Source organism: Mus caroli, unplaced genomic scaffold, assembly GCF_978045245.1.
Source record: "Mus caroli unplaced genomic scaffold, Mus_caroli_1 scaffold_1, whole genome shotgun sequence".
NCBI classification, from domain to species: domain Eukaryota; kingdom Metazoa; phylum Chordata; class Mammalia; order Rodentia; family Muridae; genus Mus; species Mus caroli.
The window spans coordinates 184,303,055-184,325,471 of record NW_028227256.1 but is presented as its reverse complement, the minus strand read 5'-3'; the positions used below and the strand labels follow the sequence as shown (position 1 = coordinate 184,325,471).

The 22,417-nt window shown below is 41.4% G+C and overlaps 1 protein-coding gene across 4 annotated transcripts; it reads left to right on the top strand.

The window, feature by feature from the left end:
• The first annotated feature begins 10,711 nt into the window (after positions 1–10,711).
• On the top strand, positions 10,712–21,604 carry LOC147006294 (uncharacterized). 4 transcript variants are annotated; one of them, XR_015048610.1, is made up of 3 exons: positions 10,712–10,858; positions 12,496–12,529; positions 16,536–17,569. XR_015048610.1 is itself a non-coding variant. In XM_085843636.1 (3 exons), the coding sequence occupies exons 1-3, from the start codon at positions 10,732–10,734 to the stop codon at positions 21,443–21,445; spliced, it is 363 nt and encodes a 120-aa protein (XP_085699762.1). In that variant the 5' UTR covers positions 10,712–10,731; the 3' UTR covers positions 21,446–21,604. The 4 variants fall into 4 exon arrangements, 1 of the variants encoding a protein (XP_085699762.1); XM_085843636.1 differs by lacking the exon at positions 12,496–12,529 and adding an exon at positions 21,407–21,604 and having other exon boundaries at positions 16,520–16,716; XR_015048608.1 differs by lacking the exon at positions 12,496–12,529.
• Positions 21,605–22,417: the final 813 nt, after the last annotated feature.

Below are 22,417 nucleotides of genomic sequence, written 5' to 3'. Positions count from 1 at the left end.
CTTGTGGCTGTCTTCTTTTAGGTTTGTTGAGGGATTACCTTCTTGCTTTTTCTAGGACGTGGTTTCTGTCCTTGTATTTTTTTTTCTGTTATTATCCTTTGATGGGCGGGATTCGTGGAAAGATAACGTGTGAATTTGGTTCTGTCGTGGAATACTTTCATTTCTCCATCTAAGGTAATTGAAAGTTTGGCTGGGTATAGTAGCCTGGGCTGGCATTTGTGTTCTCTTAGTGTCTGTATAACATCTGTCCTGGCTCTTCTGGGTTTCATAGTCTATGGTGAAAAATCTGGTGTAATTCTGATAGGCTTGCCTTTATATGTTACTTGACCTTTTTCCTTTACTGCTTTTAATATTATATCTTTATTAGTGCATTTGTTGTTCTGATCATTATGTGTCGGGAGGAATTTCTTTTCTGGTCCATTCTATATGGAGTTCTGTAGGCTTCTTGTATATCCATGGGCATCTCTTTCTTTAGGTTTGGGAAGTTTTCTTCTATAATTTTGTTGAAGATATTTGCTGGCCCTTTGAGTTGAAAATCTTCATTCTCATCTACTCCTATTATCCGTAGGTTTGGTCTTCTCATTGTGTCCTGGATTTCCTGGATGTTTTGAGTTAGGATCTTTTTGTATTTTCCATTTTCTTTGATTGTTGTGCCAATGTTCTCTATGGAATCTTCTGCACCTGAGATTCTCTCTTCCATCTCTTGTATTCTGTTTCTGTTGCTCACATCTATGGTTCCACATTTCTTTCCTAGGGTTTCTATCTCCAGTGTTGCCTCACTTTGGGTTTTCTTTATTGTGTCTACTTCCCTTTTTAACTCTAGTATTATTTTGTTTATTTCCATCACCTGTTTGGATGTGTTTTCCTATTTTTCTTTAAGGACTTCTACCTGTTTGGTTGTGTTTTCCTGTTTTGTTTTTTTTTTTTAAGTACCTGTAACTCTTTAGCAGTGTTCTCCTGTATGTCTTTAAGTGAGTTATTAAAGTCCTTCTTGATGTCCTCTACCATCATCATGAGATATTCTTTTACATGGTGGCTCACAAACACCCGAAATGAGATCTGACGCCCTCTTCTGGTGTGTCTGAAGACAGCTACAGTGTACTTACATATAATAAATAAATAAATCTTAAAAAAAAATCCGTGTCTAACTTTTCTAGTGTGTTGAGGTGCCCTGGACTGGGCGAGGTGGGAGTGCTGGGTTCTGATGATGGTGAGTGGTCTTGTTTTCTGTTAGTAAGATTATTATGTTTACCTTTTGCCATCTGGTAATCTCTGGAGTTAGTTGTTATAGTTGTCTCTGGTTAGAGATTGTTCCTCTCGTCATTCTTTTAGCCTCTATCAGCAGACCTGGGATTGACAACACACTCATCTCTGGGATTTTCCCACTGAACCTCCAGAAAGAACATGGCCTGCTAGCACTCGAATTTTTAGCTCATTGCGAAGCCACCTTGAACTTTTGGTCTCCAGGACTTGTGGATAATGCCATATTGTTGATTGACACCAGTGGGTGCGATAATTACAGCAGAAATAGGAAACTAATACAATTGTGCTGGTGTTGCTATCACTGAAAATAATTTATTAAATGTCTGGTACTCAGGATGTAATTTTTGAGTCTTTTTTTTCCCCCTCTTAGGAAAAGTCACTGTTTCAAAATGAAATCGAATCCTTTGTGGTCACAATCACTTTCGTATAAAATGGTTGACAGGAAGATATATGGAGGCCTTTCTTACTCCTTATTATCTTTAAAGAAATCATTAAACAACTTTTAAAATCGTGTTTTATCAGTGCTGTGTTTCATCTGGTTATTGCTCTAGGCATACATAGACACACTCTCTCAACTACTCCTGAACTTTTACCTTAGACTTGAAAGCCCTTATCTTTTTGAAAGTTTATAAAACCGATCTTCTGACCTGCTAGCAGAAAGTGGGTCTCATACTATGTGAAGCCACTGTGCTGGCATTTCTCAAGTGACTTTTCAGAAGACCCTGGAGAAGACAGTAGGCGATTGTGCTCTCTCTTGTCTTCCTATGATCTCTAGGGACCACAGTTATCCTGAGGGCTCCTCCTCCCTTGCCATTTGCCTGTTGATGGGTTCAGTCATGAGCTCTCATTCTTTTGCAAGCTTGTTCATTCATCTAGAGTTTTATAATCTCCAGTAGTTCAAAATTGCACGCCATCTGTGCAAACACATTTCATTAATCCCCATTTCTCTCCAAAAACTCCTGCTTTGTCTCCTCTTTTTACACCGGCCATCTACTCTTAACCTTTCTTCAACCTTTTCTTCACATCTCAACTCTGCCTGCCTTTACCATACTCCAGCACCCTACTGAGCTTGCTTTAGTCAAAGTCATGGCTGGCCACTTGCTTGCTCAGTCCCATGATGTCAACTAATCTACTTCAGAACATATCATCACTACTAAAAGGCTCACGACAACTTAGAACAATGTTTCAAAATCTATGATGAGAAGCAGAAAGAACTTTTGTAGAAATGAGAACGAGAACTTGATCTGATGGCCTGCTAGTTCTTGCTTCTCTATTGCTGGGTCGTTTCAGAATTTGTCTGGTCGACTCAGACAAATCTTTACATCTTTAAAAGCCACATGATTTTTTAATATATGAAATCACCTGTCTCATTTTGTTGTGCAGGCTGGCCTAAACAAGCTCCTTCTGTGTGTATCTACATTTGGCCTTTAACTCCTGTTCCTCTTGTCTCTCCCTTTTAAGTGCTGACATTTTAGGCATGTACTAGTGTTGGAGGCTTCCATATGACATTTTATTTGATTTTTCAAAAGAACTCCAAAAGATGAGGAAAATGGTATTCTTGGGATTCCCCTGTGAACAGTAATAAAAGCAGTGATGAGGATAGCCACGTATCTAGTGAGCCACGAGCTGATCTTAAATACTGGATGTTCATTGAGTTCTCTTTTGGGACACTTTGCTTCCAGTAGCAGTCATATTATGTAATTTACTGTGAGATAACTGATGTATGGGACCAGGTGATTGTTCTAAAGAAGCCACTGAGATACCCGAAATACTGGATCTACTAGAGTCTATCCAGGAAGTATTTGATTGTCTGTCCATGGACTAAAGTTCTTTGAAGGTTGGTGAAATACAAGGAAGGTATTTATAATGGATGCAACATTTCCAAGGCAGGCAGGAGACAATGGGATAGAGGTAAGCGTTACATTCCAAAGATCTTTGTTATGGGAATATTTTCCTCCAAGCAAAACAGAAGCTGACCAGAATGGCTGTGCCCTTCATATTTATACATGTAGAACTACTGTTGAGTTTATCAACAGAGCAAACTGGACATCTATGTGCAGAAACACGAAACTGCATCTCTATTCCATATTGTATACAGAACTCATGTTAAGTAGAATAAATATATGAACGTAATATCTGAAATTGCAAAGCTAGGGAAAAATAATGCGGGGTTCACCCCATGATATAGGTGCAGGAAACAAGATTTGTGGACATGATCCAGAGTTCACACACAAAAAGAGCGTAGCTACATATGATATCCCATCCAACATGGCAGGGTGAAGAACCCACCTCATGCAATGGAGAGGGGTATTTGGCAATCAAAAAGCAGATAAAGGACTAGCATGTGAAATCCACCAGGGGGGTGCAGGCCATGCCAGGTCCTCCTGTTTGAGCATCCACAGTGCTGGGCTTACAGATGTACGCTGCTGTGCTGGCCTTTTTATTTTTATTTTTTAACAAGCCTGTGTTCAGCAGCTCTAGCTTGGGTCCTCATGCTTGCCTGGCATGTATTTTGTAGACTAGGCCTTCTCTACGTTCGCCATGATTCATTTGACTGTATACCTTTATTCCTATTGTCCTCAGTTACAAACCCATTGACACGTTTAATGCCTGTGTTTCTCCATCATATTCATCCATGGCAGATATATATGATGATACATATGTGTGTGTGTCTGTATATATATGTATATATATATATACATATATATATATATATATGTATATATATATATGTGCTCTTTGCTCAGTTAGGGTGTTGTTGTGTTTTATCTTGTGTTTCTCAGTTTTGTGCACCTTCTGGGATGCTGATCTCGATGGTCAACTCTGTACTCCTCCCCCAGTGGGAGAATACTGAAAACACACACATGCACACGTGTGTGTGCATACACCCCCACACACACATGGGGGAAGGGCTGAGAGACAGAGACAGAAAGACAGAGAGAGACAGAAAGACAGAGATAGACAGAAAGACAGAGAGACAACAATAGACAGAGACAGAGATAAGGGGACAGAGACAGAGAGAGGGAGGGAGAGAGAACAATCTCCACATGGGTACGTCTGTGAAATGTGCCCCCAACTGCGTATTTACTGCTGTGTTCGTGACAACCAGCTGTCTGATTATACGATTAATTTTCTTTCTCTAGACGTACTTGCTGGGTAGACACACACTTGTTAAAGCCTGTTTGACTGGGTAACCCAGAGGAGAGTTTCAGGGGTTGGGAGCCCCTCATGTTCTTACCCCGATCTCCTTCTGGAATTTGGGAAAGCGCCAGTGACCTTTGGAAGAGACACCACACCTCAGCTCTCTGCTCTGAGAGCCATTCTTTTTATTGTCCCAATCCTGATCTCCACTGAAGCAAGCCAGATGACTCCAGGTATTTCCCTGAGCCACTGGAGCAGCTGGGCTGTGGCACCTAGACCAGCACTATCACCTTGTTTATTAGAAAAAGCCACCGATCCCTATTAGTCTGAGGAAACGTCCAAATGACTCCAGCCGAGGTAAGCTTCGTCCCTGTCCAGTCCAGCTGGCACTAGTTGAGAAGCTTCCTGTCAGCTTCCTGAGGTGACCCGCTGCCTGATGACCAGGTCTTGGTTGGAGTTCAGGGCATAGTCATGAAAGGGCACACCCTTCTTCAAGCACTGGAGAGGGGATTCAGAGAATGAAGTCCTCTGGTTCCCTTCCAGCACTGTGCAGATGCCTTTGCTGTCACTGTGGATTATGAACAGAGCTGGGAATTCCTGTGGAACAGGGCATTACAGCTAATTTTTCCTCTGTGATAGTTTGCCAGTACTTTGGAAATAAGTTTCCTCCTTCTTGCTTGGAAGAGTATCCTTGCTTCAGTAGGTATTTTGGTTGAAGGATCTTATTGGTTGTCTCTTTTACAACCCCATGGCTCCTGATGGAGACAGTGCCATCTGCCAAATGTCCACTTCTGCTGCCTTCTACATCTGCATTTCTCGTCTGAAACTAAGCCCGGAAATTTCCTTCTTCATAATTTTGCCTGCAAAAACTAGAGCTTCACCAAAGACATAAAGATAAATACCACCGAACCCCCCCCCCCGACTCCCCATGGTAGAGACAGGTCTCACCATAGAGCTTAGGCTGTTTTCAAATCCATGGTAATCTGTCTCAACCTCCTAAGTGCTGGGAAGACAGCCATGAGCCTCCTCACCCCAGACAGACACATTCTTCTAAAACAAAAACTCTTATGGGCCCATTTGTAACTACAGTGCAAGTTCCTTTTAGAGAAATGTTTAGGATCAGATGTGTGTTTCAATTTCAAATTACCTATTTGTGTGTGTGTGTTTATTGGGGACAGGAATGAAGTTTCATGGTCACCTGATATACATAGCCTGAGGATAATTACTTAAGAGTATTTTTGCTTGCCTGTATTTTGACTGTGACCTAACAATTGAGGTCAAGTGTGGAATTTTCCACATGTGATATCCTGTTAGCATTTTATCAAAATTCATCTCATTTTGGAATGTTTCAGATTCTGGCTTTTGGGCTAGGGGTTCTCACTTTGTGTGAGTTGCTTACATCCTAAATTGGATGAGGGATGCACTTGCATTGGGTCAGTCCTTGGTATCCTTGGGTACAGATAAAAACTTGACTTGTCTTGATTTACCCTCTTGCTCAGAAATATCAGTGTCGACTACAGAAAGGTAGCATGGAGTGGTGGCATGCAGGGGACAGTGGGAAACAGTCTAGTCATTTAATTGGCTTTCAGACAATGTGCTATCTCTACTCCAGGCAGATCTCCTCAATAAATAGTGTTAGGTCATCCTATTGCCCACATGGAGTGAGTTCTTCATATCTGTCTCCCACCCTGTGAAAATTGTATGTAAATATGTTATTGAATGTGTAGCTGTGTTTAGAAAGGGTCTCTGAATATTAAGTTTGGAATCTTAATTCCGTTTTTATGTCTTTAATAAAATACCAACCAAAATCAACTAGGGGAGGAAAGAATTTATTTGAGCTTATAGCTCCTAGATTATAATGCAAAAATGAGAGAAGACAGGGGGACAACTCCAGGCAGGATCCTGGAGGCAGAAGTGGAAGCAGACAGAGACTGTAGAGGAATGCTCCTTACCAACTTGCCATAAAGCCTGCTGAGCATGTTTTTAAAACAACCCAGGACCACTTTACCAGGGGCGCAACTACTTACCCATGTCAGTGTTTAATCAAGAAAATGTCCAACAGACTAGCCTACAGGCTAATAGAGTCTTCTCCATCCAGGTTTCTTCTTTTCTGATGACCCTAGATATATCAACTTAATGTAAAACTAACCAGAAACTTGGTATTTCATCTATCTATCTATCTATCTATCTATCTATCTATCTATCTATCTATCTATGTCTCTATCTGTCTGTCTATCTCTCTCTCTATATATATATATGTATATTCTATTCATATATATATGTATCTCTATTCATATATATATATGTGTGTGAATATATATGAAATATATATATGAAACATATATGTAGTTGTATACAGTGACTACAAGCAAAATCCATGAAAAACAACAAGGAAAAAGATCAGCATAGAAACACTTTAGAAACCCATCCTGTCCCAGTCTCTTCCTTTACTGCAGAGGGAGCTGGATCTCAGATACCAACACATAGAAAGTGGAAACTGGAGAAAGCAGTATCCATGGGCAGGAAGGGGGTGGAGGAATGAGAGAGAAAAGGCGGGGGGGGGCGGGCAAATGAGACAAACACAAATGACAAGGTGTTAGAAAGATCCCATTATTTCTTAGGTTAGCTAAAAAAGAAATTAATAAAGTAAATTTGGCCCTGGGAAAAATAGTCTATGAGCAGTTAGTCATGAAGAAGATCAAAGGATGCTGACCCCATGCATGTCAAAGTGACTCAATGTTTCATTTTGAGCTGAAGGAAAGAACCAAATGGGAAAGGTGCCTTCTTGGAACAGCTCCTGTTGGACTAAAAGTAGAAAGGTCTTCCTAAGAAGTGAGAGCAGCCTTCTCTCTAAGGGCAGCTTTACAGCTATGAAAACTGAAAGTCACCCTGACGGAGTCTCCATAAACCAGCCGTAAAAACACCAGCTCTTCTGTTAGTTCCATTCCCCTTGCAGCTAGCTTCCCACAACTTAGCACTCAAGCAGTCAGAGCCCTCTTCGTTCTATCTTGTCAGCCGCTCTTTCACAATCTGTTGTCCTTACAGTGGTCCACAGGCTTCCACATCTCACATTCCCTGACTTTGCACTTCTTTCCTGAGATGTTCCACATGTGTAAAGAGATTAATATCACTCAGCAAGACTTATTAATTTATCTCTTATCAGTTTCATTCGTAGGAGACATTCAGAGAACTAAGAGGTTCCTGGTGAAATATTTTTCTTAAGTTATATAGGATTGAGACTTTAACTAAATCAGCAACAACAACAACACCCTAAAGTTATTTTGTTTGAGAAAGTCTGTTATTACTACAGGCATGAAAGGTGTCACTGTGTCACTGTGTGTCCTTCTTTGTTCCCTTGCTAATTTCATGGACTTTCTTTGGGAATGGATGAGTTAAATAGAATTGGGTCAGCATGGAGTTATTGAAGGTACTGTTCTATGTCAATTGACTGGACAATCTTATATAATGATTAATGGCTACATTGCCATTTGTTTTGTCCCCTGTCACTGATAAGTTCCTAAGGAGGTTGAATGTGCTACGTGGAAGCTCATGGCCTAGAGATTCAGACTTGGGTAAATGCAGTGAGCCATCGGTCATTACCTCTTATACTGCCTACTTAGTCTGGATTTACTAAATGGCCAGCAGATAAGTCGCTTGATGAACTGGAATTCTCATTCCCACGATGACCTTAGTCCCTGCAGAAGCCACGCCATTACTGATGCTTCCTTGATGTGACCACTGACCTTTCAAAAGAAACCAGGTACCCAAAAGACTGGTGCTTTGTTTTCTGCGTTTTTAAAGAAAGTGAAGTCTAACAGAGTGCATTTTAGAGCTAGCCCTCATTCTGCCTAAGCAGGGGGAGAAGCTGAAGGGATCCTTTTGGTCATAAAGAGCAGAAGTGAGCTGCCTGCAGACAGTCCACACGGCTTATTTATGTGTACGGTTTAATGCTAAAAGGTGCCATTAAGGGGGAAGCCCACATCTAGTGTCAAAACAGTTAAAATCTTAAACATCCCTAATGACCGCTTTTAAGTCATTGCTATTTCTTCTAAAAACAAACCAGCCCTTCCCTAAGTGCAGGGCACTCGGATTACAAATGATACCAGTCATCTGGATTTCTCATTACGGAGCTTCTGCCAAGTTCAGACTCTTTGCCAAGGATGATTTAACCATTCAGAGTGTCAAGCTGACCTTGAGTATGGGGGCTGGGTGTACAGAGCAGCCTAATTGCCTAAGCATCATTTTCTCAAATTCTAAAATATACGGCCGAGGTGAAACCACCAACTTGACTTCTCAACTGCTCTAGGTTAAAATCTCGAGCGCACATCATCACGCCTTCACAACCGAGTGTGCTAGGGGCCCTTGGATCCGTCACATATTACATCAAATAAATACTTTTAAAGAAAGCTGTTAGAGAACAAGGGGAGGAAAGAGAGATACACGTATGTGGATCCCAGAGCTGACACAATTAAATACAATGGTTGTGTAATTGGAGGCATCTGCTGGTATACTTTCACTGTTCTGAAAAATACTAGGCTAGTGTGTGTGGGGCCTGTGCAACAAGGAATGATATTGTCCAAGTCACAGGATGACCATTCTGAGGACATGTAGAAAGACAGGTCTAAGTCCTCCCAGGCATAAGGACCAGTCATTAACTCCGTGCTCTTAGAGGGATGGTTGCAAGCCAGGATGGAACGGACTAAATTTTACATCAAAATGAAAGCAAATCAAAAGTTTCAGCTATCAAAGCTCACAGTCATCCACCTTCCTTCACGCCCAACGCTCTTTGTGTTCTGACTTTCTAGATGCTTATTCAAATACCCCAGAAATGGCCTAACCTTTACAGTGTGGAGCTCTCGCTTCTAAGGTGTCAAGTCTTGTTAAGGGTCCATGTATAAACTGAATCATTATCTTCCCTAAAGCAACACAGTGCAGCTTCTGAGGAGACAATGAGTAAAATTCATAAGCAAGCAAGCAAGCAAGCAAGCAAGCAAGCAAGCAAGCAAGCAAGCAAGCAAGCAAGCAAGCATCTTTCTGCTTAGCATACATGAGGGCCTAGGTTTGATCCTCAGGGCACAATCTACTCCCCTATCAAACTGGCTTACATTTCAAATGGAAGCAAGCTCCCATCTAGAAGTGAGACTTACTGAGAAGAGCTATATACCCATTTTTGAGGTCCCATGGGTTAGATTGCATACGATTTACTATTGATTTTGAACTCCCCTTAAAGCCATTGGAATACCAAGGCAATGTCTGGAGACAGCTCTACAAACTGCTCATACTATTATAACAACACTTCATGAGCGTCTACCAGCTATCATGTCAGATCACCACATTAGGTTTTATTTCTTACCAAACCTAGTGCTATATCTAACCAACTTATAGAGTGAAGGCTTTAATCTCCTTTGTGAACTGGGTCTGAAAAGAGAATTCCTATTGCTCACAATTGTACAAATAAGAGCTAGCTGTGGTGACTTAGCCCTATAGCTCTTGGGATTAAGACTTCAAGACCACTCTCTGCCACCTAGTACGATCAAGACTAGCCTGGGGCTGCATGTACCCCTGTTTCAAATCAATCAATCAATCAATTAATCAATCAACCAAACAAAAACAAAAACAAAAACACACAACTGATATTTGGTGTGAGAGGCTTAAGTTCGGTCTTTTGTCTGTCCACACCATACCAGTCATCCTGATGGTATTCAGTATTTATTATTTTTTTTCTTTTCCTTGTAATTCCTTAATTTGAATCCCAGGCTATGCACCTAAAAGAGGCTGAAGAGATTTACTTTTCAAACCGAAGTTAATTTGGGAGAATGATATTAACCTAGGCCCAGTGTTTGAACCTGATTCCAGAAACTGCCAGTAAAGTTGACAATCATTCCAAGTTGACAATCATTCCTTAGTGAGATGCTTGCTAGGAAAATGGTTTAAGAACCCAGTCGACAAGAGTCAGTACAGTATGCTCTATTCACTGGGCGATAATAAGTGCCCTGAAGTTCTAAATGTGACTTTCAGGGGACCTTCAAAAGCACAAGTTAAAGAATTCTTGGCTCTGCCCTTTTTGGGTGATGGAGACGAGCTAATTCCTGTGTTAGATTCTAGATTTTCTGGATCCATAACCCTTTAACATGTTAATTTGGGGTGTGTGTGTGTGTGGGGGGGTGTTCCCCTTAATATACATACTCCCAAACTTTTGTGTTTACTTGGGTGTTGAAAGAGTTTGCAATGCGTTGTTTATACTACTAAAACTGTTTCTTTGGATTCTTTCCTCATAGTTAAAGGGCAAAGTTCTGCCTAAGAGCAAAACTGCAGGAAGCAGAAGAGATGACGTTAGGCTCCATGCTCACCTGCCTTCTTGAGCCACCACTCCCGGCCTTTCATTTGTCTGGTTTATTACTTCTTCCTGTTGCAACATCTGCTAGTGACTCCCTCTCCACACTGAGAGAGCTCGGTAAGGTGATTCAGACCAAATATTCAAACTAAATATAGAAGTTTGAAAGTGAAACTCTAAAGAGATGCTTCTAAATTGTCAGGGGGTGTTGTAGGAGATAAAAAGCTGCATGTGTGTCTGTATATGTAGGTGTATGCCTGTGTGTGCCTGTGTGTGTCTGTGGATATGTTCCTGTGTGTGTATGTGCCTATGTGTGCTTGTGTGTGCATGGTATGTGTATGCGTGTGTGTGTGTGTGTGTGTGTAGGTATATGCTTATGTATACATGTGTGTCTATGTATGTAGGTGTGTGCATGTGTAGGTGTGTGCCTGTGTGTGCCTTTGTGTCTGTTTAGGTGTGTGTGTGTGCATGCATGTTATGTAGGTCTTTGTGTGTGTGTGCTTGCATGTATGTGGAGGTGTGTGTGAGGGAGTCTCTGTCTGTCCCTATGACTCTCTGTCTGTCTCTATCTCTGTGTCTCTCTGTCTATCTTCATCTCTCTGTGTGTATGTATGCTTTCTGTCTCTGTCTCTGTCTCCCTGTCTCTGTCTCTGTCTCCCTGTCTCTGTCTCTCTCTCTGTCTCTCTCTCTCTCTGTCTCTTTGTCTCTCTGTCTCTGTCTCTGTCTCTGTCTCTGTCTCTGTCTCTCTCTCTCTCTCTCTCTCTCTCTCTCTCTCTCTCTCTTTGTGTGTGTGTGTGTTATTTCTCCCTTCAGTAGCAGTGATGTGAATCAGGTAGCTAGCTTTCATAGTCAGGATGAACAATAAGTATCTACCTTCTACACTGCAGAATCTAAATGAAACTTAGACAACTGAATTCCAACTTACACATTAATGTTAGGACTGATGGTATTCTGATGATGGCAGACAATATTCCTGTTAGGCAATTCCTCTTATTTGGTAAATATTAATTTGCAGATAGTTTGGGTTAATTGGCCATGTTGGCATTGAAGCTTGTTGTTACTTTTTGCTGAGTAGTTAAGTTGTATATATTTTTAAAAAATATTTGCCAGTGGTATCTTTAATAGGATTCAATTACATTTAATTTCTTTTAATGTGTCTGGACTCGGTGGTCCACAGAGTCCTTTTCTGGAAGATAAGCAAAAAAAAAAATCACTTAGATGTAACTTTGTGATCCAACAATCCTTCTACCTCCACGTATTTGGAAATTCTGAACCACCATGTCAGATTTGGTGTAGCTACCTATTAGGTTTATAGGACATTGATTAAGACACCAATGACTTGCCTTAGATTTGACTTTGATTCCTCTCAGAGGCCTTCCATGCATGACTCCAACGTGATTGTAAGCTAATACTTATTAAGTTCACTGCAAGGCGAAAGGTCATTTGTATGATTTGTAGTGTCAGTGGTCATGCAACTGCCTGTCAACATCTCTGGCAGCTCCGCAGCTCATGGAAAACTATGATACCACACGGAAGCCCTGACCCTCTGCATCTTGTTTTGAGATTGTATTTATTTCAAGAAGTTTAATTACATTTATTTATAAATGTGCATGTAAACAAACACACACAATTGAACACAGAGTTTATAAATAGCCACAAAACCATTCTAATTAAATGTTACATGGATTGTAGTGGGAGAGAATCAAGCTGGGGCCCTAGGGCTTTTATTGCTTATTTCCGGTTTCCTTCTCTCACAGGACTTTGCTTTTGGCATCTGGATTGTTGACACGGGTGACTAAGCCTTGGCCGGGAGGGCGTTCCAGTCTCCAAGTTGCTGACTTTTGCTTTCCACCTGGGAGCTGGGGTCATTTTTCCTAGTCACGCTGCATCCTGGTTCCCAAGAAGGGATCCTGGGTGGGAAGGAGGCTTGGATCAGGAAACCAGGGCTCCTCAGAGGCAGCTTGCTGCTGCCTTGGGCTTGAAGTCAATGTCCTGAGCATATCCATGGACTCTCCGTGCTGGTTTGAGTAGGAATGGCCCCAATAGACTCATGTGTTCGAATATGCTTGGCATTAGGGAGTAGCATTTTTAGGAGGTGTGGCTTGACTGGAGGAGGTGTGGCCTTGTTAGAGTATCACTGTGGCGGTGGGGCTTTGAGGTCTTAAATGCTTAAGCTATGCCCAGTCTAAAACACATACAGTCCTCTCCTGCTGCCTGGGATCAAGATGTATACCTCTCATCTCCTTCTCCACCACCAAATCTGCCTGCATGCCACCATGCTTCATGCTGTGATGATAATGGACTAAGCCTCTGCAACTGTAAGCCAGCCCCAATTAAATGTTGTGTTTTGTAAGAGTTGCTGTGGTCATGGCATCTCTCACAACAATAAAACCCTAACTAAGACACTCTCAAACTGCCTTTTAAGAGGCATCTTAAGACTGGACCAAGGGTACAATCAGCTAGTTAAAAGAAGCATAAATTCAATTAAACACATACATTTTTGCTCATGAGCCAGCAGTTAACCAGTTTGACTATTATTTCAAACCTTGATTTGAAGCAAGATCTTAGGCAACAAAACCCAGTACACTTGCTTTGATTAGCTTTGAACAAGAAAGTCATGTTGAAAAAAAAATGAGTAGATTATATGAATTCATTTAAATGACAATTTTATTTTCATCTTTTCTGCCAATGGTTTGGATCAAAATTTAATCCTTATATAATTCGTGGCCCGCATGATATTTAAAATATGAATCACTTCAATAGTAAGAGTCTCTAATGGGTTAAAATATGGTTGGTTGTGGCATTGTGTGTAGCTAAGGTATCTAAGTTGGTAGAGTACTTATTCAGCAAGGCTGAAGTTCTGGGCTCCATCTCCTGCACTGCATTGATGAGTTACAGTGCACCCTGTAATCAGGAGGATAAAAAGCACAGGGTTATCCTTGGCTATTTGGTGAGTTATAGGCCAGCCTGGGACACATAGGTCACTGTCTCCAAAACAAACCTAAAAACAAATAAACAAAAAAACAAAAGGAGGGAAACTATGCCTTTAGTTTTAGTTAAAGGCTGAGCATGTTACTGGGTGATAGTTTCTTGCTAACAGACTTCCCAGCTTCCCTTGAGGCCTGCTAAGCAGTTTTGGAAGGGAGGGACTATGGTATGATAGTACCTGTAAGGATGCACATCCTATCTTCTTCTGTAGGCTTTTTGCCATCTGCACATAGGTGCCAAGATGCCCCTTGCTGTGCATAACCATGGTCCCACCTAAGGTCAGACCACGCCTTCTGTCCTTCTACTGATGCCTTAAATAAAGTTACATAATCAAGGCAAGTTGGAGGAGGAAGACAGCAGGAATCTGTCTCAACGCCATGCCTTATGGCGTGGGCAGGCAGAAGACACCCAGAGGTCCGCCACCACACGGCTTGCCTTCATTGGGAGCTACTACTACATGTGTGAATGTGTGGTGGACGGATGGGAGAGAAAGAGAAGTAGAACAGTTTGAGCATTATAGAGGTGGAACTGGAGACGTGAGAGTAAAGAGCAACAGCCTGATGTGAGTAACAGGCCCCAGCACTGATGCCATGGAGGAATCCCAGCCCATGTCGCCACTGAGGGCCATGTCTGGGATCATGGCCATGCAGCAGCAGTGGTGTAATGTTGATTCACCTGAGGTAGTTGCCATCTCAAAGTCTTACTGCTTCTATCTACTAACCTAGGCCTAGCCTTAGCCCTATGGAAGCTTCCAGCTTCTGTACAATCTAACTTAGGCCTAGAACGTTCTCAGCCTCTGAGACTTACTGCTGAATAAGCTCACCCTTTCTTGTTCTTTCTGAACTCTGGCTGGCTGTTTCAACTTAGCTGTTCTGCCTCAAACTCCTCTCTAAGCTCACTGATTCAACCTGGCCTCTCTTTCTCAGTCTCTGACTGTTTGCTTTGCTGGCCTCAAATTAACTCTGGCAATCTGTTCTCATCTTCTGGCTCTTTCTCATTTTCCGACTTGTTCTGTCTTCACCTGTGTCTAGCTTGTTGTCTCTCTGCAACCTGTCTCTGTAAAACTGTCCCAGGAAAACTGTCTCCTCCCTCTCTCTATGCACTACCCCTGAAGTAGCCTCCCTTTCCTCTCTCTTTTAGTGAGAGTCAGGCAGATCCTATTCTGTCAAACCTTTTTCAGATTGTCTGCCACTCAGTTAGACATCACTTTCCAACACGGGTGCTTTCTTCTACAAACTAACTTAACCTTCATTGTTTGGGATTAAAAGATTTCCTCCAATCACGCGGGACCTGAGACTGCTTTGGTTGGGGAGGCAGAAATCCGGCCTGAGTAGGGCCACAAGCCTCTTCCAGTCAGAAAAGCACCGGGGTAGCTAGGGCGCAGGGTCGGCTGACACTCGCCAGCTACCCACGACCCCTGCCACAGGATTTTGAGACTGCTGGTGAGTGGAACACAGCTTCTGCTCCAGTCCAATCACGCGGGACCTGAGACTGCTTTGGTTGGGGAGGCAGAAATCCGGCCTGAGTAGGGCCACAAGCCTCTTCCGGTCAGAAAAGCACCGGGGTAGCTAGGGTGCAGGGTTGGCTGACACTTGCCAGCTACCCACAACACCCGCCACAGGATCTTAAGACTTCTGGTGAGTGGAACACAGCTTCTGCTCCAATCCAATTGCGCGCGGGACCTCAGACTGCATTAGTTAGGGAAGCAGAAAACCAGCCTGAGTAGGACCACAGGCCTCTTCCGGCCGGACCAGCACTGGGGTACCGCCAGCTACCCACGACCCCCGCCACAGGATTTTGAGACTGCTGGTGAGTGGAACACAGCTTCTGCTCCAATCTTTAAACAGTGACAACGACAACAACTAACCCCAGAGATTACCAGATGGCGAAAGGTAAACGTAATAATCTTACTAACAGAAACTAAGACCACTCACCATCATCAGAACCCAGCACTCCCACTTCGCCCAGTCCAGGGCACCCCAACACACTGGAAAAGCTAGACACGGATCTAAAAGCATATCTCATGATGATGGTAGAGGACTTCAAGAAGGACTTTAATAACACACTTAAAGAAATACAAAGGAACACTGGTAAACAGGTAGAAGACAGTAAAGAGGAAGCACAAAAATCTCTTAAAGAATTGCAGGAGAACACTGCTAAAGAGTTACAAATCCTTAAAGAAAAACAGGATAACATAATCAAACAGGTAGAAGTCCTTACAGAAAAACAGGAAAACACATCCAAACAGATGATGGAAATGAACAAAACCATACTAGACCTAAAAAGGGAAGTAGACACAATAAAGAAAACCCAAAATGAGGCAACACTGGAGATAGAAACCCTAGGAAAGAAATCTGGAACCATAGGTACCAGCATCAGCAACAGAATACAAGAGATGGAAGAGAGAATCTCAGGTGCAGAAGATTCCATAGAGAACATCGGCACAACAATCAAGGAAAATGTAAAATGCAAAAAGATCCTAACTCAAAACATCCAAGAAATACAGGACACAATGAGAAGACCAAACCTACGTGTGGCCTCCCTTCCCCCAGCCTGGAACCTGCTTGCTCAAGGGTGGAGCTACCTGCTCATTCGTCCTGCCACGCCTACTGCTGGAACCTGCCTTTGCTGCCTGGAGGCACACACGTGTTCGTCCTGCTACTGGACCCTGAGTTACTTGGTGGGATATTGGGTTCCCTCCCCCTTCCTTTATAACTGAGTGTCTGAAAATAGTAAAATTGAGCTTTGATCAGGATGTTGTCTTAGCTCCATTTTTTCTTCCGCCCCATCTAGATTCCTCTCTTTTCAGATCGAACTGCCATTCTCAGTTGAACCGTTCGTGTTATGGACTGCGGGCAGGCCGCAACAGTTGGCGCCAGAACTGGGACCTGAAGAATGGCAGAGGGATGCTAAGAGAAATGACTGCTGTGTGGAGCTCCACAAGAAAGGAAAGGATCTTCGTATCGGAGGAGCATCGGAGCAACGGACAGGTACACATGCTAGCGCTAGCCTAAAATTTCAGTTTTGTAAAGTGTTGCTGAGGATGCGGTAGGAAACGAATCAAGTTTGAATCAGTGCTGACCCAACACTGTTTCTGCTTGGGGTCAGTAGTTCCTTAATCGGAACTAGATACGGAGACAGGCGGTGTGCCGCAGCTTTTTAGAAAGCTGCTTAGGTGGAAGAAGGAAGGGTTTAAAGTCATGGATCAGGCGGTTGTTTTTAGTTTTCAGGAGTTGTTTCAGGCCAGAGGAGTAAGGCTTGAAGTACAATTAGTAAGAAATATTTAGATAAGATAGATAGCTGTTGTCCATGGTTCAAAGAAGAAGAAACGATAGATTGTGGAACCTGGGAGAAAGTTGGTGAGGCCTTGAATATCGCTCAGACAGATAATTTTACCCTAGGTCTCTGGGCGCTTGTAAATGATGCTATAAAAGATGCAACTTCTCCAGGGCTAAATTGCCCTCAGGCGGAGCTTGTGGTATCTCAGGAGGAGTGCCTATCAGAGAAGGCCTCCTCAGATAAAGATCTTCTTAACTCAAAAATTGATAAATGTGGAAACTCTGATGATGGACTGAATTTTAACAAAAATCACTCAGATAGAGGAATTGCCCATTACCTTAATGAGAATTGGTCCTCTTGCGAATCTCCCGCTTCACCTATAGTCACCACTTCGGGAGGTGCTACTCATAGGGACACACGGCTAAGCGAGTTAGAGTTTGAGATTAAGCTTCAGAGGCTGAGTCTCTTAAGATATTTCTAGTTTAGATAATGATTAATGTGGTTCCTATCCTAAATAGTAAAATTTAAGATAAGATATAAAGCAATGCCTCTTTATTAAAGCGTTAAAGCTTGCTTTAATAGGTATTCATAGGTATTAATTGATATCCAAACTTCGTAATATGATAGTAATGCTTCTAATATTGATTTTAACAGTGATAAATTGTTTTAAACATAGGTTTTGCTTTCCCAAAGTTGTAGATATTATCCTAACCTTGCACAAAAACTTAAAAATTATGGTTAAAACTGCCATTGTTCCATTGACTGCAGCTTGCAGTTTGATTGCAAATTTAAGATTAATGCTCAGATTAAAAAGTATTTTACCTTTGAGTCAATACAGGGCTCTGGGCAGCCCCAGAGCGGCTTGTGGCCCTTTCTTTTGTTTTGCAAACAATGCCTAAAAAAGTTTTTCCCTGTGTTCAAGAAAATTTCTTTTTAACAGTGTTACAGATCTATTCAGATGTTTAAAATAATGCTTAAATTCAAAGATTTTTGCTTCTAGTAAACTGGTAATCACTAGAAAATTTTGCCTCTACGTATGGCTAATATAGCTTTACATTATGTAAGAAAAATGTTTATTGTTTCTGCTTCTTTACAAGAAGCCAAAAGTTTTAATCTTTCAGTATATATTGTTTCCTAAGTGGAAAGTATTTTATTAACTAATGCTTCTCAAGGGAAATTTACCTTAAATCCTTGCTCTCACCCAAAAGATTCAGAGACAGTATCCTTTTATTATTTAGTGTTTTAGTTTACTACAAAAGGTTTTACAAAAAATAAAGAAAGCTTTTATAATTGTTGTTAATTGGTAATTAAAAATTAGTTGTGCCCAAGACAATTCTTCGGCCAGAAAAAACATTATTGTAAAGTCATTTTTCTCATCCTCCCAGCCAATCGTTTGCCCACGTGGGCCCAACTAGCTGCTGTGGGGCAAAGTCTTAAGACACACGGTTGCCCCTGTTCCCAACACAAATAATCTGGTTGTGTGCTGTAGATGGTGTTTTAAAATGCTGAACAATCAAACCTTAATTTATATATTAATAGTCAATGCTATATCTCTGAGCTCATAATTACTTAAAATTGTTCGTCCCTCAGATACTATTTATTCTCAAATTTACAATTGCTTATACATATTTCTAGTTAATAAATAAATAAATTATGCACGTGTGACTCTTAATAACTTTTCAAGCTTTCTAGTTACAACCGTTCCTTAAAAAAAAAAAATGATTGAAAGTGCAATTAGTCACTGCCCCTTTACAGCCAAATATTTAAATGTTTTGTCCAACAAGTTATTAATTCAAAAGGTTAGATATTGTAAAATTTTAAACTTTAACCTCTTAAAAGACAAAAGAGAAAAATTGTATCCCCATATATACTATTTAGTGCATTTACATGCACACTATTTAAAACATACCTTTATTTTCAAAATTTGAGATTAAAATGTCAAATTTAATAAATGCTTTTTAGTATTTTAAAAGGGTCTACTTATTGGCTTATAGATTGATCCTAAAACAGCTACCTTATTAGGAAAGGGAAAAACAGGTTCTCTCCACAGAACTCTACAGAAGCATATTGGTAATTCGTGTGCTGAGCTGACAGGTAAGTTAACTCAGTGTCCTGATTAAAAGGACTAAAAGATTAAATTCATGTTTTAGATCCATCCTTGCTTGTCATTTTTCCAGTTTAGACTAGCTTCTAGCCTTTTAACTTTATGGCAATAGTACATCAGAGACTGTATATTCAGACTTAGTAAAATTAGTCATTTAATAGAGTCATAATGATTTTTCACTCTTCTTCAGTGTAACCAGCCATTCTAACTCAATCTTAGACTGGTCTAATATTCAGTTCAATTATTAGAGATTCCTATATTCTAAATTACCTAGCAAAGTTAATTCAGAGCATTTCCCCCAAGGTCACCAAAGGCTCATCTTGCCTTCACCTTATTTGTCCTAAACTTTTTGCAAACTGACATTAAAGGTCAGTCTGCAGCGGAATGCCACTGGCACCCAGTTACTTCTAATTCTTATGCATTGGTAAAATGGAAGGACTCCCTGACTAATAAATGGAAGGGTCCAGATCCAGTTCTAATCTGGGGAAGAGGCTCGGTTTGTGTTTTTTCACGAGATGAAGATGGAGCACGGTGGCTACCAGAGAGATTAATTCGTCAGGTAAACACAGATTCTGTCTCTTCTCGTAGGTATCATTCTAAAGATTAAAATTCCTCTTGTGCTTAGAATTCAGCTGGGAGTGGAAGCTCCCAGAAACGCTGTATTCCTCTGAGCCAATTCCCCTACAAGAGGCCGGAGATTAGCTTTAGTTTTACAATTTGCATCTAAATAAAGTACCTTGACTTCTCCAAACAGAAAATTTACTTTGCTACTCTCATTGTTTAGATTTCTTTCTTTTCTCAAGCAGGTCAATCTACATTCTCCAGTTCTCCTCCCCCTAAGAGCAAACAGGTGGTACTGCTAATCTCCCTTCCAAGGACATCCCAACACGTGGCTTTCAGCCTGAGATAAGATTTAGATTTACCAGGAGAGCTAGGGAAGTAGAAATTTCATATATTTACAGAGATTAGTTCTTATTTTGATAGAGATGGGCTTAGTCCCTTAGCTGGCCTCTGGCTTTTCACCCTTGCTGTTACTGCAAGGTGTCCTTAGTTCCTCAGGCTATTGGGAATAATAGGGATGAAGAGGAAAGACTTTCAGCTCCTATTTTAACCAAAATTAATGGTGTTAATACTGACATAATTCTTGTCTAGGCCTTGCTAAATCTGAGGTTGACAAGTCTCATATAGAGACCGCGCATAGCTCAGAACTGCGATACTGATCCATAATCATATGAATACAGTATGGGTACCGCTTGGCGCAGGAGATTACTGCGGAGGGAAGGTCCAGCTTGACCGTTTCTGAGTTCCCTGTGCGACACACCTGATTTGAAAGAGGTTGGTATCTGATTCCAGCTAAAAACCAAAAATACTTAAGGCTCTGCCTCCCCTCCCCAAAAGATACCAAGAGCCACAGATGTGAGTTGTTATAACACTCACGGGAGGAATCAGGTCAATGTCCACCCAAGTCAAGGTTAAAGGCCCACTCATTTATGGATGAAAAAAAAAATCATTTGATCACCTCTGTTAAGCATTGCCTATTTAAACTTAATTAATAGGGGGGAGAGAGGTTGGAGACCTTACTGTCGAAAGGGCAAGCCCTTCACTACCTCCCACCCAAATAAAAAAAAAAGCCAACTGGCCTTGTACTAGGAGCCAGCCAGTCTTACCCCTTCTCCCTGTTTCCCCGCCTGCCATCAAAAATTGCGGAGGAATATCAGCTCAGTGTTATTCTAAATTTGTTTAGTTAAACTTAGCCAGGGTTCCAACGCCCTACTTAAAATGCAAACAGGTAGTTACCTATTCAGCACTAATTAGCATTATAAAGTCAGAGCCTATTCTGTTAGTGGTTTACTAGGATAATAAAGACAGTCTTAGCCAAATACAGTTTACCATTAGAAAAGTTAGGGAATCCCACGGAAACAGGTTTTTTCTTTAGCCCTAAGAACTCAGGCAGAACTATTGAACATAAATAATTTTTCTGCCTCAGGCCAGCCCCTTTTTTATTTTTGTTTGTTTTGTTATCTAATGGGAGGAGATGTGGCCTCCCTTCCCCCAGCCTGGAACCTGCTTGCTCAAGGGTGGAGCTACCTGCTCATTCGTCCTGCCACGCCTACTGCTGGAACCTGCCTTTGCTGCCTGGAGGCACACACGTGTTCGTCCTGCTACTGGACCCTCAGTTACGTGGCGGGATATTGGGTTCCCTCCCCCTTCCTTTATAACTGAGTGTCTGAAAATAGTAAAATTGAGCTTTGATCATGATGTTGTCTTAGCTCCATTTTTTCTTCTGCCCCGTCTAGATTCCTCTCTTTTCAGATCGAACTGCCATTCTCAGTTGAACCGTTCGTGTTATGGACTGCGGGCAGGCCGCAACACCTACGGATAATAGGAGTGGATGAGAATGAAGATTTTCAACTCAAAGGACAAGCAAACATCTTCAACAAAATTATAGAAGAAAACTTCCCAAATCTAAAGAAAGAGATGCCCATGAACATACAAGAAGCCTACAGAACTCCAAATAGACTGGACCAGAAAAGAAATACCTCCCGACACATAATAATCAGAACAACAAATGCTCTAAATAAAGATAGAATACTAAAAGCAGTAAGAGAAAAAGGCCAAGTAACATATAAAGGCAAGCCTATCAGAATTACACCAGATTTTTCACCAGAGACTATGAAAGCGAGAAGATCCTGGATGGATGTTATACAGACACTAAAAGAACACAAATTCCAGCCCAGGCTACTATACCCAGCCAAACTCTCAATTAACATAGATGGAGAAACCAAAGTATTCCACGAGAAAACCAAATTCACACATTATCTCTCCACGAATCCAGCCCTTCAAAGGATAATAACAGAAAAAAACCAATACATGGACAGGAACCACGCCCTAGAAACAACAAGAAGGTAATCCCTCAACAAACCTAAAAGAAGACAGCCACAAGAACAGAATGCCAACTTTAACAACAAAAATAACAGGAAACAACAATTACTTTTCCTTAATATCTCTTAATATCAATGGACTCAACTCCCCGATAAAAAGACATAGACTAACAAACTGGCTACACAAACAAGACCCAACATTTTGCTGCTTACAGGAAACTCATCTCAGAGAAAAAGATAGACACTACCTCAGAATGAAAGGCTGGAAAACAATTTTCCAAGCAAATGGTATGAAGAAACAAGCTGGAGTAGCCATTCTAATATCTGATAAGATTGACTTCCAACCCAAAGTCATTAAAAAAGACAAGGAGGGACACTTCATACTCATCAAAGGTAAAATCCTCCAAGAGGAACTATCAATCCTGA